The sequence below is a fragment of the Mustela nivalis genome (genome assembly GCF_964662115.1).
Source record: "Mustela nivalis genome assembly, chromosome: 9".
Lineage (NCBI taxonomy): Eukaryota > Metazoa > Chordata > Mammalia > Carnivora > Mustelidae > Mustela > Mustela nivalis.
Window position 1 is genome coordinate 25,770,571 of NC_139028.1, and position 12,996 is coordinate 25,783,566.

General features: G+C 46.3%; 1 protein-coding gene across 1 annotated transcript; it reads right to left on the reverse strand.

Annotated features, from left to right (window-relative positions):
- Nucleotides 1-8,699: 8,699 nt before the first annotated feature.
- BSX (brain specific homeobox) lies at nucleotides 8,700-12,733 on the reverse strand. Its single transcript, XM_082683723.1, has 3 exons — nucleotides 12,254-12,733; nucleotides 10,005-10,201; nucleotides 8,700-8,955 (listed from the first exon to the last, which is right to left on the reverse strand). The coding sequence occupies exons 1-3, from the start codon at nucleotides 12,513-12,515 to the stop codon at nucleotides 8,716-8,718; spliced, it is 699 nt and encodes a 232-aa protein (XP_082539849.1). The 5' UTR covers nucleotides 12,516-12,733; the 3' UTR covers nucleotides 8,700-8,715.
- Between the last annotated feature and the right edge of the window lie 263 nt (nucleotides 12,734-12,996).

The following is a 12,996-nucleotide window of genomic DNA, read 5'->3' on the forward strand; positions in this document are numbered from 1 at the left end:
AAAATTCTAACCTAGCAAACGGGAAACCCGAGCATCAATCTGATTTACGTTCCAGAATATCCAAAATGCTCAGGAGTGGATGATGTCAATTACCTTTAAAAGTGGGGATGTAAGGGATTGAGCGGGGCTAGATGAAGGACAACTGTCCCTTTGCTCCCCCGCCAAAGATTGCTCTCCCCTCTGCAGAGAGTAAAGCAGTCTCTCTTGAGTAAGGGGCAAGTACAGAGGCACAATACAGAAAGCACAGTGAACAGTGAATGTGTGTGTTCTAAACTCAGAGACCTCTGGTTTTCCACATGGCTCCCAGAACATTGGGAACATCTCATCCTACAAGCAGGAGTTTGAAAAAATCCTTCTCTGGAAAATCTGACCAGCCTAAAATAAAAGCCTTGTAAATTCTGACTTTAGAGGTTCTCTAATGGAAGAACTCAATCACATTATCACAGGGGGAACGCTCACAGTCTAAAGTATCCCCCCCCACACACACACACCATGTATCACAGTTTCCCATTAGCCTTTTCTCATTAACATGAGCAAACAACAGGGGATATCTACATATCTGAAGAGGTCACAGAGGAAACCCACTAGAAAGGAGGAGTAGGACTTAAAAAGAGATCTTGGAAGTTAGAAATAGGATAGCAGAAATTTAAAAAGTTAAAGGTTGGAACATGGAGGAATTTTCCCAGGAAGTAGAGCAAAAAAGATAAAAGGAGAGAAAATGGAAGAGAAAAAGAATTTAGAGGATAAATCTAGGAGGGAAGGGCTACTGGGTGGCTCAGTGGGTTAAGCCTCTGCCTTCGGCTCAGGTCATGATCCCAGGGTTCTGGGATGGAGCCCTGAGTCGGGCTCTCTGCTCAGCAGGGAGCCTGCTTCCCTTCCTCTCTGCCTACTTGTGATCTCTATCAAATAAATAAAATCTTCTTAAAAATTTTTTCAAAAATCTAGGAGGGGAAAAAATTTCAAATAATAGGAGTTCCATAAAGAACATAAAGAATAGAAATCCTTGAAGAATTAATTCAAGAAAACTTTCCATAATTGAAAAGACTTTTCAGACTGACAGAGCCTACTGAGTATCCAGAATAACGGAAGCTAAGAGATCAAGGAACATAGCTGTGAAATTTCAGACCGTTGGTTACAAAGAGAGCATCCTATAAGCTTCAAAAAAGGAAAACAAATAAATTAATTAAACAGGATACACAAAGAATAAAGAATCAAAATGGCTTTAGGCCCTCACAGCAGCAATACTGGAAGTCAATGAAAATAAATCAAAGGAGGTTTTTTTAAAATTTTCAGAAGTATTCCAAAATAATTTCCAACTTAGAATCCTACACTTAGCCAAAATACTAATAAAGCACATGATTAGAATAAAAATCTTTTAGATAAGGATGAAGCCTAAAACATTTACTTTTCACACACCAATCTGGAAACCACAGAAGGCTGTGTTCCCCCAAAATGAGAGGGTAAAGCAAGAAAGAGGAAAATATAGGAAACAAAAGTAAATTGAAAGGAATCCCAGGGGGCATCTGGGTGGCATAGTGGGTTGGACCTCTGCCTTCAGTTCAGGTCATGATCTCGGGGTGCTGGTATGGAGCCCCACATCAGGCTCTCTGCTCAGCGGGGAGCCTGCTTCCCCCTCTCCCTGCCTACTTGTGATCTCTGTCGAATAAATAAATAAAATCTTTTAAAATTTTTAAAAAGAAAAAAGAAAGGAATCCCAGGACGAAGGGGAAGAGAGATACAGCAACACAAAATCCAGAGGGCAGCAGACTAGAGGTTCTGAGAGTGATTGGTTCAGGGAAAATGAAACCTTAACAAGAGTATCTTGGGAATCGGCTATAAAGAAATGGTGAAGAGTCTGGAGTTACATTGGTCACAAGTAAATTCAAAATTAAGAAGGCAAATATTAATTCCCAGGGGGGTAAAAAAGGAACTTTTCTTGCAGGGAAAAGTAATCTGAGTTGATTACCTGGCTGAGCTGAGAGTCCGACATGCATACCATAATAACGGTCCAACCAAAACCCTGTCATGGAGGAAGAGATGAAGAGGGTACACATAGGTGGTGGGAACAGGGAAGAAAGAACTAAATTTTCACCTTTTATACCATGAAGTACTTGATAATTCCTAAAACAAAGATACCAAAAACAGCAGTTCAGCAATGATTTAGAAACATGAAGACAAAAAAACTAAACAAAACAATCACCCAGTACTGGAAACCAGTTGCCTCTGTAGTAAAGAGAACAGGGAAGGGGACTGCTTCTTTTTAAAATAATCCTTCTAGAACTGTTCGCCTCTATAAACAATGTACATGGGTAAATGATGAAACTCAAGTCTTTAAAATTAAATGGAGAGAACTCAGAAATTAAAATAGATGGGAAATGAACAGGACAATCATAAAGTATTAGGGTTTTTTTTTTCTTTTAGCTTGTAAATTGTTCATTTGAAACGCAGAATAAAGCGCTACCTTTCTATCCTTATTCCTGTTGCTTTCTACAGTTTGTTTCCCAACCCATGTCAAGCATTGAAGAAGAATAAGGATTACTTGGCCATTCTTGAACTTCTGGTTGAAATACTGGCAAGTGTACTTAATCACTTTCATTATTGGTAGCCATGGAAGCTAGAGAGAGAATGGAGGTTACAAATATTCAGATAATCCCTAAGAATTGTGTTAGTCAATATTTTTAAACCACCCTTGCTTATTCTTGTTGCAGAGATACATTCCTAAGGTGTGTCTTTAAAAAAAAAAAAAAAATTCTTAAAAGCTTCAGGAAAAAAAGCTTGTATCTTGGATTTCCCTCCTAGATCCTTTACTGATAACAGGCAATTCAATCTCTTAATAGGGCTCCCATAGATTTGAATTATACCTTCCTTTCCTACAGAACATTTATGTCTACCAGGAGAACAGAAACCCTGGGGCAGGACAGGGATGAGACAGGAAAGAGGGAGAGAAAGAACATTCTAAATGAAGTATCCTCAATGCAACTACATGGCCCTATAACGGCCCTATTTCATCCCAGACCACCATGCCCTCTCTTAGTCCACACAATAAGATAATGACGAAGAAAAAATAAGATGATGTTATTTTAAAAACTAATTAGAAAGGGACATAATAACCCCTCGTAATGATAGTGATGGAACACAAGACTAATACCTTTGAGTTAGGCGTGTTATTCTTGCCGTAGTCCTATGAAGTGTGGGATCAAGAACCAACCTGATATGTTCAGATCTATATTGTAATTCATTACCTTCCTCTAGCATTTTTCATCTAACATCTCACAGTAGATACTTTTTACTTCATATCTCCTCACCATTCTTAAAGAACACTCTCCTCATATTTCTGATACCAAGTAAGAGACATAACATAATCCTGAGCAAAAGGAAGGCTGGAATTTAAGTCTCCAAGTCAAGCCATCTAGCCAGTGGCTATGATGCCAAATCCAGCAGCAACTACACAATTTTGCGAAGAGTGTAAAAAGAGAAGGCTCACAGAAGTAGAAACAAAATCATGGAGGAAAAGTTATCTGGTGTACACGCTTGGAATTCTAGGAGGGAGTAAATAAAATAAAGAAAGGTTTCTTTGGGAGTGAGAATTAAAGCCAGAAAATACAATGGAGAGAATCTGGACAGAAAACAGAATCATATCAAATTTTTTTTGTCTCCTAAATATTTATTGGAATGATCACAGATCTCTACAAGTATTAATTTGTAACTCATCAAATTAATCAGTTGTAGGACATTAAGCAAGTCAATCAGACTCTTAGTGGCCTTATCTATAATAAGATTAGGCAAAATTTTTGGTTTCATTTTTCATTCTACTCAATATGTGAACCTTCTTTAAAACATCCCGGCAAGCAGTTACCCAACTTTGGCTTGAATGAAAAGGGCTAAGGGGCTCAGTACCTCCTTAACAAGAATTAGGATTTCAGATGGTTCTTCATCAGAAGTTTTTCCATAAATTGATCTAAGATTTTACTAGATGATTTCCAGCTAATTTTAAAATTTTATATCCAAAATTACTATGCAAAATCCTTTCCTCTACATGATACAAGAACAATAGCTCCCCCCTGCATATCGCTTTTATCACGACATGAATTAGTGGTAAAGTAGGATCATGAAAACCAGCTTCTAGTCTGAAGTTTGTCACTGTCTCTTTAACACTGACAAGGCATTCATGATACCTGGATCTTAATTTCTTCTCTTATAACAAGAAGGGCTTAGATTTTGTTAAAGTTCTCTAACACTAACCATCCCTTCCTATCTAGTTGTCCTTAACCCAGTGATCCTCACTTTGTTTTCTTACTTTCTCAAATGGGGCATTGGAGACTTCCTTAATGAATAAAAGAATACCCTTTTCATTTTCTGGTTCTCCTAATTCTTATTGTTATACATTTATTTAGAGCACTTGAACTGAAATCTTAGTGAGAGGACAACTTTAATAAGTTGGAATTTAGGGCGCCTGGGTGGCTCAGTGGGTTAAGCCGCTGCCTTCGGCTCAGGTCATGATCTCAGAGTCCTGGGATCGAGTCCCGCATCGGCTCTCTGCTCAGCAGGGAGCCTGCTTCCTCCTCTCTCTCTCTCTCTCTGCCTGCCTCTCTGCCTACTCGTGATCTGTCTGTCAAATAAATAAATAAAATCTTAAAAAAAAAAGTAAGTTGGAATTTATAGTTCCTTTCCTACAAAAAGAAGACAGGCTATTAGGATCTTAAGGGTTAGAAAAAACCAAACCAGTTCACCTTCTCACCAATGAAGAACCGTAACAGAGCCTACCAGCCTCTAGTGTTTTGCTTTCCAGCTTCTGCTCAAACTTTTCCAGTGAAAGGTGCTTGGTGTTTTCTGGACTTAGCCTGTTCTACTGATAAACAGCACACTACTGGCCTATAGGAGGTATGCAAATGTTCCAAAATCTGTTTCCCTGGAAACACCCATTGGCTCTGGTTCTGCCTTCTTTAGCAGAGCTGCATAGATACACCCCTTGATACTGAGGAGCCCTGTAACCATCAACTACAACTATCATAGCTAATCTCCTCTCCCACCCCTGCCCAATACTCGGCTTCTCAAGCTAAGCAACTCATACTCCCCTATGTTTTCCACACATTTTACTATCCAGGCTTTTGTATACCGGTTGACGTTTAGCTTGTCAACAGCCTCTATAAACTGTGATGCCAAGAGCACAACATAAATGTCAAATATTTCCTTAATTCATTACTTCTGCATATGGCCTGAGCCCAGCTCACGACTAGGGGGTCACCACTCCAACTCAATACGTTTATGGCCCAATTCTCTTAGCACCAAAAGCATTCTGCTTGCTCTGTGCCTCCACATGTCTTTAGCTCTAGTTACCAAAGGCATGGATGGGAGCCAGTCCTCTACCTTTTGAAGTGGTGTCATGAATTCCAATTGATTATTTCTTAGTGCCGCTATCCACTAATACCGGGGCAGAATGGTATACTGGCCATTTCTGTTTTTAGATCACGTGGGCCGAAATAGAATCAAGAGTCCTTCTCTGAGAATCTGTGAAATGAAGTCTATTGCAAACAGCGTTAAGAACAAATTCAGAACAAATTATTTACTCTATTTGGGATTACATGTAGGACGACGTGCCCACCTTGGCTATTTTAAGATGTTTCTATCCCTTCAAAATGGGCCTAGGTCTTTAATATACCATAGTGAGCGTGATTTTGTCAGATCTTTACCACCAAGTCAAAATGAATTGAGGCAAAAGCTGAGGTAATTCAGACAAAATACCTCTTCAGGCTTTGATCAGTGTTGAAGGCCAAAAACAAACACTGCCATCGTGCTACATTAAATTGAAACTAAATTGTGTCTATCCTCCATATCATCACTAACCCGCTGTGTATAAGAAAAGGAAAACCAGGAGAACTTTGCTATTGAATTGTTTGCCATCAATTTCAGGGAACACGATCTGATGAGAAAACCGCGCCTGTGTGGCTGGTGCTGCAAGTGCGAGCTGGCCAGGAACAGCCACAAACAGAGGACCATGATATGGCAGAACGAGCATCTTTCCATGTTTAATGCTCATGAATCAAAGATACAGCCATTCCCTGGGCTCCAGGATTCATTGGTTCTGCCTCCAATCAGGCGGAGCTGTGCCCTTGCTGACCATGTATCCCATTTACCTGCCGTTTCAAAAGATCATGAAATGTGCCGAATCGGCTTCTCTCAGAGCCAAAATAAAGCCTGGCTTCTTCTTGTGAAGACAGAAGAAAGACCTAAATGTCTTGAGCTTTTGTGTTTGTGTTAAGGATCTAATTAAAAATTTTTTAAATGTCCTCCAAAAACATAGTATTTTTACTCACTTTAAGGTTCTCCCCAAATCTCTTTTAGTAGCTTTTCTAGTACTACAAGAATGGGAGATTCTCCCCTCATGTAATAGTATCTACTCTCCCTTCCAAGTTGTCACAAATCACTACTCATCCCCATAACCAAGTCTTTTGTCTTATTGCAAAGCACTAGCCCAAAACTCCTGCCTTAAAAAGGTACTGTCATTATCTGAACAGGGAGAGAGGAAAAACTGAAGTGTAGATTTGTTTTTAATAGCACATCTAAGCAATTTAAATCTATGGGAGAGGTGTTCATATAAAGTGATAGAGACAAAATGCTGACCGGTGCATTGTTGGAAGAAAATAGTGTGTTGGACAAAGAAATGAACAAGGAGTCAAAAAAAGAATTTTTTTTTTTTTTTAGTCTTGCTTTGACTTCAGCTAGTACTAATTTCATAGGTAGATCTTTCAGGCTTGCCAACCCTTGATTTACTTAACTCTGAAAAGGAAAACTAGTCTTTGTTGTCTAGGACTCACTAGGTCTTGATTGATAAAGAGTGCTTTGGAAAATCCAAAGAGCTCTACAATGCTTATGTTTTCAAAGCAATAACTTGATCTCCTAAATGATGCCGGCTGGATAAAGATCTCACCCTGACACTTATCTTTGCCTAAATTAATGTTTCCTGAACAAACCTGTAGGGGGGAACACACACACACACACACACAGAAGGAAAGAAAAGAAAATGAAAATTTTCCTCGGGCTATATGCATAGAACTTACACCTAAAGGAATATTTAGGATTCATCCTTTTAGAACAACAAAGAGACAAAAAAGATTAACTGTAACCCAAGCTCACACAGTCATAGTCTCTATAATTATTATTCATCGTTCGAACCCAAGGGTCATGATTCTACTTAGCCACACACTCTTCTCCAGCCTTCCAGGGCTCACTTACCTAAATACAAAACCAGAGCCAAAGGAAGATCGGAAGCGAAGCTCTCCTCTGGCAGGTTGCTAGACCTTCTATCTGATAAGTATTCCGGGTGCATAGGGTCATCACACAGTTTGTTAGCGTAATTTCGAACTCCAGATATCAAGGGTGCTGTGTCCCTTCGGTATTTGAGAGTCAAAAAAATACCATTTGCGGTGACTTTCCACACAGGTGGAACTTAAGACCATAAAATGATTAAAAACAGAAAAATCGGGACGGGAGGGAGGGATTGGTCAAGGAAAGGTGATTAGCCCTGTTCGCTCCTTTGGAAAACAGGACACTGCCTGGGGTGGAGGGGAGGGGGCGTGTGCGGAGGAGGACGCATTAACAAACGATTCCCGGAAACTCGGTTCGTTCCCAGTTTTGCGCAGCGAGCCCTTTATTATCTAAAGAGACTGCAAGCCCGAGGAAAAGAATAGGAGACCTCCTAGGGGAAAGGGAGAGGGGCGACGCGCTGGGCCAGACTCCTGCCCCACCGCAACAGTCCTCACGCTGGGGCACGTCCGGAAGCGGATGCTTGCTTAGTTTTAGTCCCGCTAAAGCGCCGCATTCCCTAAAATGCAACGAAAACGAGCATTTCCGCACACAGCCCAAGGAACACTCACTTTTAAAATATCAGTAGCCCACAGGCCGTGTAAGAGTTGCGGGACAGATACAGCCAGGTCGGGAGGCAGAAACTGCTCGGTAGGTTTTCCTGTCCAAGTTTCTGGCCGCTCGTGGGCGCCGCTCGGTATTGGGACTGGGGGAGGTGGGGTGTGTAGAGCGGGTGTCCCCGGGGGCCACAAGCTTAAGGGTGCCTGGGTGCCGAACCGGAAGCTCAGGAGGGGAACAGTGAAGGGAGAGGATGGAAGCGCCGCCCGGAGGAGGGGTTGTCGCCATAGTTTTTGAGTTAAGAGATGTGTAGTGCGGGAACCCCAGTAGAAGGTTTGTGGCTAGCAGCCCGCGAGTCTGTCCGGCAAAGACAACTTAAGCATTTGGTTGTCGTTCTACCTGGATCCCCGCAGAGCGGACGGCCCACACTCCGGGTCCCTTACCTGCAGCCAATCGGTCTACCCAAGGAACGGCAAAGGGTCCGGGTGGAGAGGTCTCGGAGCCTGGACAACAGAGCTGGGGGCAGGTAGCGGAGAGGAGAGGGCCGAGAGGGTCTGCGATCGCGGCGGATTTAGAGCCCAGGGTCCAGCTTGCGCCACTTAAGACGCGGGGCACGGGAATGAGCTAACGCAGGTGCACGCTCGCCCGGCAGGGAGCCCGCGGGCGGGAGGGGGAGGAGGGCGTAGACCGAGCCACGGGGCGCCGCGCGGGTTGGAGGGTTGACAGGTGTGTTTTGTTTTTGTTCCAGGAACGGATCTTCGAGGCCCGCCCCCGACCCGAGTCCGAGCATTCCGCATCCCGGAGGGAACCGCTCCCCGCCCCGCCGCGTGCTCCCCGCCTCCCCAGCCACGCGGCTCAGAGCACGTGCGGCCCTGGGCCCAGCTCCCCCTCGTCCCCAATGTCCACCTCGTCCTCGGGCTCGGTCAGCACGAAGGGGCCAGCGGGCAGGCCCAAGCGAGCCTCTGCACCTGAGGCCTCGGGGCCGCGGGGGCTGCCCTCAGGGCTCTCGGGCCCATCTGGCGCTTTGGGCTCGTCCTGACTTTTCCTCAGCTGCTTTTTATGCTTCATCCGCCGGTTCTGGAACCACGTTTTCACCTGATTTCAGGGAGGAAAAAAAAAAAAAAATACAACCACGTCATTCCTTCAGACTCGTCGTTACTAGGATCTGAGAGATGGCTGGGGGTTAGGAAAACGGACCGCACCCATTCAGAAATTATCCAAGAGCTGTGAGAGTCTCATTCTTGGGTTAAATCACACCTGAACTGCTCACAAGTTACCGTGTTCGGCTGAGTGAGAATCAAGCATCCTAAGGCTCCTGGAAGTAATTGTCCAAAATAACGATCAAGGACAGAATGGAGTGCTTAGTTTATACTAATACTGTTATCAATTATAATTACAAATAGTAAGTGCTGCGTGGATGAGTCTCCTTTATGTTTAACTTACACTCCCCTCATTTTGGCCTCTAAACACCTGGTCTTGCTGGACAGGAAGATGAGAATCAATCTTGCTGGTTCTCATCAGAGAGAAAAGTCAGGGGCGCCGGCGTGGCTAACGATTTCCCAGAAAGTTGGGCTCCCAGGTACAGAGAATATGAGAGAGGAACTGGAGGAGGGAGTTTGAAGGTTGCAGATGAACAGAATTCTGGAAGATGAAACCCGTTCTCCCTCTCAAAACAGAGCGATAAATTGGGCGCTTACATTACAGTGGGGGAGTGAGGAGGCTGGATTGGAGGACTTGCGCCTGTGAGGGAGATTAAAATAATAAGAAAAAAAAATTCCCTGTGTGGACTTCGCTCAGGACAAGAACCCGTCTAGTCTCTTATTTTACGTCGGACCAGGGTTAAAGCCGGATCGGAGAGGAGAGGCGGGGTGGCAGAGAACTAATCGTTCGCAAACTAGGCGCGCTCATCACGAACGCCGAGGAGTTTCTCGCCCCTGTCCAGAGCTTGCTCGAGCGATGATGCTTCCGGAAGTCTGCCCTGAGGTTGGAGGTGTCGGTACTTTTACTAAGGATCTTTGGGGAAGCCTAGAATAAAGGGGAGGGGGTCACTCCCACTCGAGAGCTCGGCACTGGGTGCAGAGGTGGTAGGACTTAAGGGGAGAGGAAAGAGCGGCGGAGATCACAACTGCCCCTCTCGGGCCCACCTGCGTCTCGGACAGGCTGAGGGCCGTGGCCAGCTCCACCCGCTCTGGCGTGGACAGGTAGCGCTGGATCTCGAATCTCTTCTCTAGGCCGGAGAGCTGAGAGTCCGAGAAAACCGTGCGAGCCTTGCGGCGGCGGCAATGCTTCCCGGGCAGCTCGGTGTGCTGGGGATGCGGGAACAGCGCCGGCACAGGCACCCCTGCAGAGAGAAAAGCCGCGGAGTGGGTAAAGCGCGATCCCCGGGAGCCACCTCCAGCCGCACTATCCACCTCCCCACCCCCCACCCCCGGTCCCCGGCGCCTCCCTCCGCTTCTTGCCTCCGCGAGTCCCCTCGTCGCCCCAAAGCTTCTCCAGCCCTTCTCCCAGGAACCGCAGGGGAGGGGAAATAAAAAATGACAAGAGCAGCGCTTGGAGATCTTTATACGGCAGGTCGTCTAGACCTACAAACAATAAACAGCAAGTCAAATGGAAAAGAAAAATTTTAAACTGGAGGCCTTAGAAAATGTCTTCTTGGAAGGACTCTCGCAGCGTCTGGCAGTCCTCTGTGGCGCGTCCGAAGTTTTCTTGCAAATGTCGGCCGGACCAGTAGCTGCTCTGCCCAGCTATCACCCTGCCTTATCCCTAAGGACACTCTGTGTCGTTCTGGGGCTGGTAGAGGCATGAATGTGGCCCTCCTTCCCAACCTAAAAAACACCGTTCTCTTTCCCGAGCTGACCCCATTCTCCCGCCTACGGCCAAAGGCAACAGATAAAACTCTCTCATCAGAAGCTTTTCAGAAGCAAGAACCAGGCACAATTCCCGCCTGGCACGTTCCATTATCAGTTGCAGGGGACCGCTGGGGACCCCATCTCTAATCTTATCTTCATCCTTTTTCTTATTCTTTCTCTTCTTCGACCCTAAGCAGAAGCACTGAAGCACTTCCCTCCCCGACCAGGTCAAGGGGAGACTTCTCTTGTCTTTCCTGACCTCTGCAGGCATTATGGTGTCTGAGACACACCAAGTAAACTACCACAGACATCAGTTTGTCAGTGGGATGGGGGGGGCAGTGGAGGAAACAAGCAATTCTGGCACCCCAGGCTTTGGCCACTGCTATTTGGGGGGAAGGTGGGTGCAGCCCAGAACAGGCTGTCATGGGCCAGGAAGTGAGGCCAATAAAGATGAACACCAACACGCAGGCTTCCACACAGCTTCTATAAGGGCCCTGCCAACCCAGTGCCTCAGAATCTGGGTTTTACTGCTTCAAAAAACTTTTAGCTTTTGTCTTAGATTCCAGAGCATGCATTTCACAAACTGTCTCGGGCCCTGGCGGAGACGGAGTTGTTTTCCCACTTGCACTCTGCATCTGGACTCAAGGAATTATTATACTGCAATTGGAATGAAAATATCGTGTCAAAGAAGAAAGCATGAATGTCCTTGCAGAGAGCGGCAGAAAACATCTGGGTATTTCTTCACATCTCCCGGTCCCAACCACTTTGCTGGCCCCAGTCTTTGTCATTCACGGAAAATCAAAATCCGTGAAATCAAAATACTTTGGCTGGGGGCTCCAGCTTCACCAGCAACCGGGGCATGGGCAGCTGAGCCCAAGATTGCAGAGTTAGACGGTGGGAGTGCAGAGGGTTAATGAGGAGCGGTGTCCCTCCTCCCCACCACACACACTTTTTTTCTTACCCTTTCCCCCCCCGCTATTCTGGTCAGGTCAAACCTTCAGTCCTCAGAATATCCCAAACCCTCATTCACTCTTCTAAGCTGCAGCAGTATATCCGCAAATGCGCGGCGCCCGAGAGGAGAGTGCTGGACCCGCTGGAGCCTTTTGAGTAAATGAGCTAGAAAGTGGAGTTCTGCTTCAGGGGGGTGGGGGGGGTCACGGGTCTCCCCTAGAGCAAGGGGAGGCAGAGAATCAGGATTGAGAGCTGGACCACAGTGACCAGGAAGACCACCAAGAAGGAGACTGAGCGCTATACACCAAGAATATTGTCAAAACCTCCACCTCCACCTCTTGGCTAGGAAGGTTTCCTTCATTATAAAGCCTGTGGAGAGACTGCAACTTATCCCCAATGGGTTGGCAATGCCTCAAGGGAGCTCTGCATGTTCTCACCCATATATGCCCAATGTTCCACTGTCACTTATGGAAGGAAGCTGACAAGCCAGGCCAAAACAGCTCTGGCCTTTCCTCAGCTCTACCACAAGCTTAGGGTCTGCACTGGGAGACCTGCTCTCCCGCTCCCCAAACCTGGAGTCCCCTGTTACTTACCCGAGGTGGTGAGGAAATAAGGGTGGTGATGGTCTCCCTTATGGAGAGGGTGATGGGGGTGAGGAGCCAGGAGGGTGGGTGTGGGCATGAGGGGGTAGCCGTAGTCTAGCAGAGGGACCCGGGAGGCCAGAGAGCTGGCGAAGTGGTCAGGGGCCATCTCCCTTAGTGGCTTGGGCTTGTGCAGCAGGATGTCCTCAATGAAGAAGGACGTGGGCCTCTGAGAAGACGCTGGGTGTAGAGGAGCAGTGAAGTTGAGGTTCATCTTGAGCCAAGCGTCTGTCACAGGGTGAAGGCCGGGGACGAACTGTAGGAAGCAATCCGTCTCCGCAAGCCTGGTCGAGCGCCGACAACCAACCTCCGAGGCTGGGAAACCCCGCGGCTCTCTGCCGGGCCTGGGCTACCCCGGGCGCTGGAGAGGCGAGAAGACAAGCTCCTGGGTAGGTTGGGTCTATGTGTAGAATTGGCAGCTTCAAGAGGGGAGCTGGGAGAGCCAATGGCAAGGCTGCCAGCGACGGAGGGGAGGGTGCGGTGGGCTCGGGGCGGGGCGGGGAGCTGTCCGCCGTGCTGAATACGACCCGCCAGGCCCGGAGAGAGCGGAGCAGACAGGGTCCTTGCTCCTACGAGGTTGGTTTCACCCCCTCAATTTGAGGGTTTTTTTTCTTTTTTTCTTTTTCTTTTCTCGCAGGCATTTTATTTTTTTAAGGTTTTATTTATTTATTTGACAGAGAGAGACACACAGTGAG

Bases quoted from the DNA above. Each gene is read 5' to 3' on its own strand.
- BSX (XM_082683723.1), bottom strand. From the start codon at position 12,515: ATGAACCTCAACTTCACTGCTCCTCTACACCCAGCGTCTTCTCAGAGG. The intron at 10,202-12,253 runs GTAAGTAACAGG...TTCTCTCTGCAG, and splicing joins TTATTTCCTCACCACCTCGG to GGGTGCCTGTGCCGGCGCTG. The intron at 8,956-10,004 runs GTGGGCCCGAGA...CCCTGAAATCAG, and splicing joins TCAGCCTGTCCGAGACGCAG to GTGAAAACGTGGTTCCAGAA.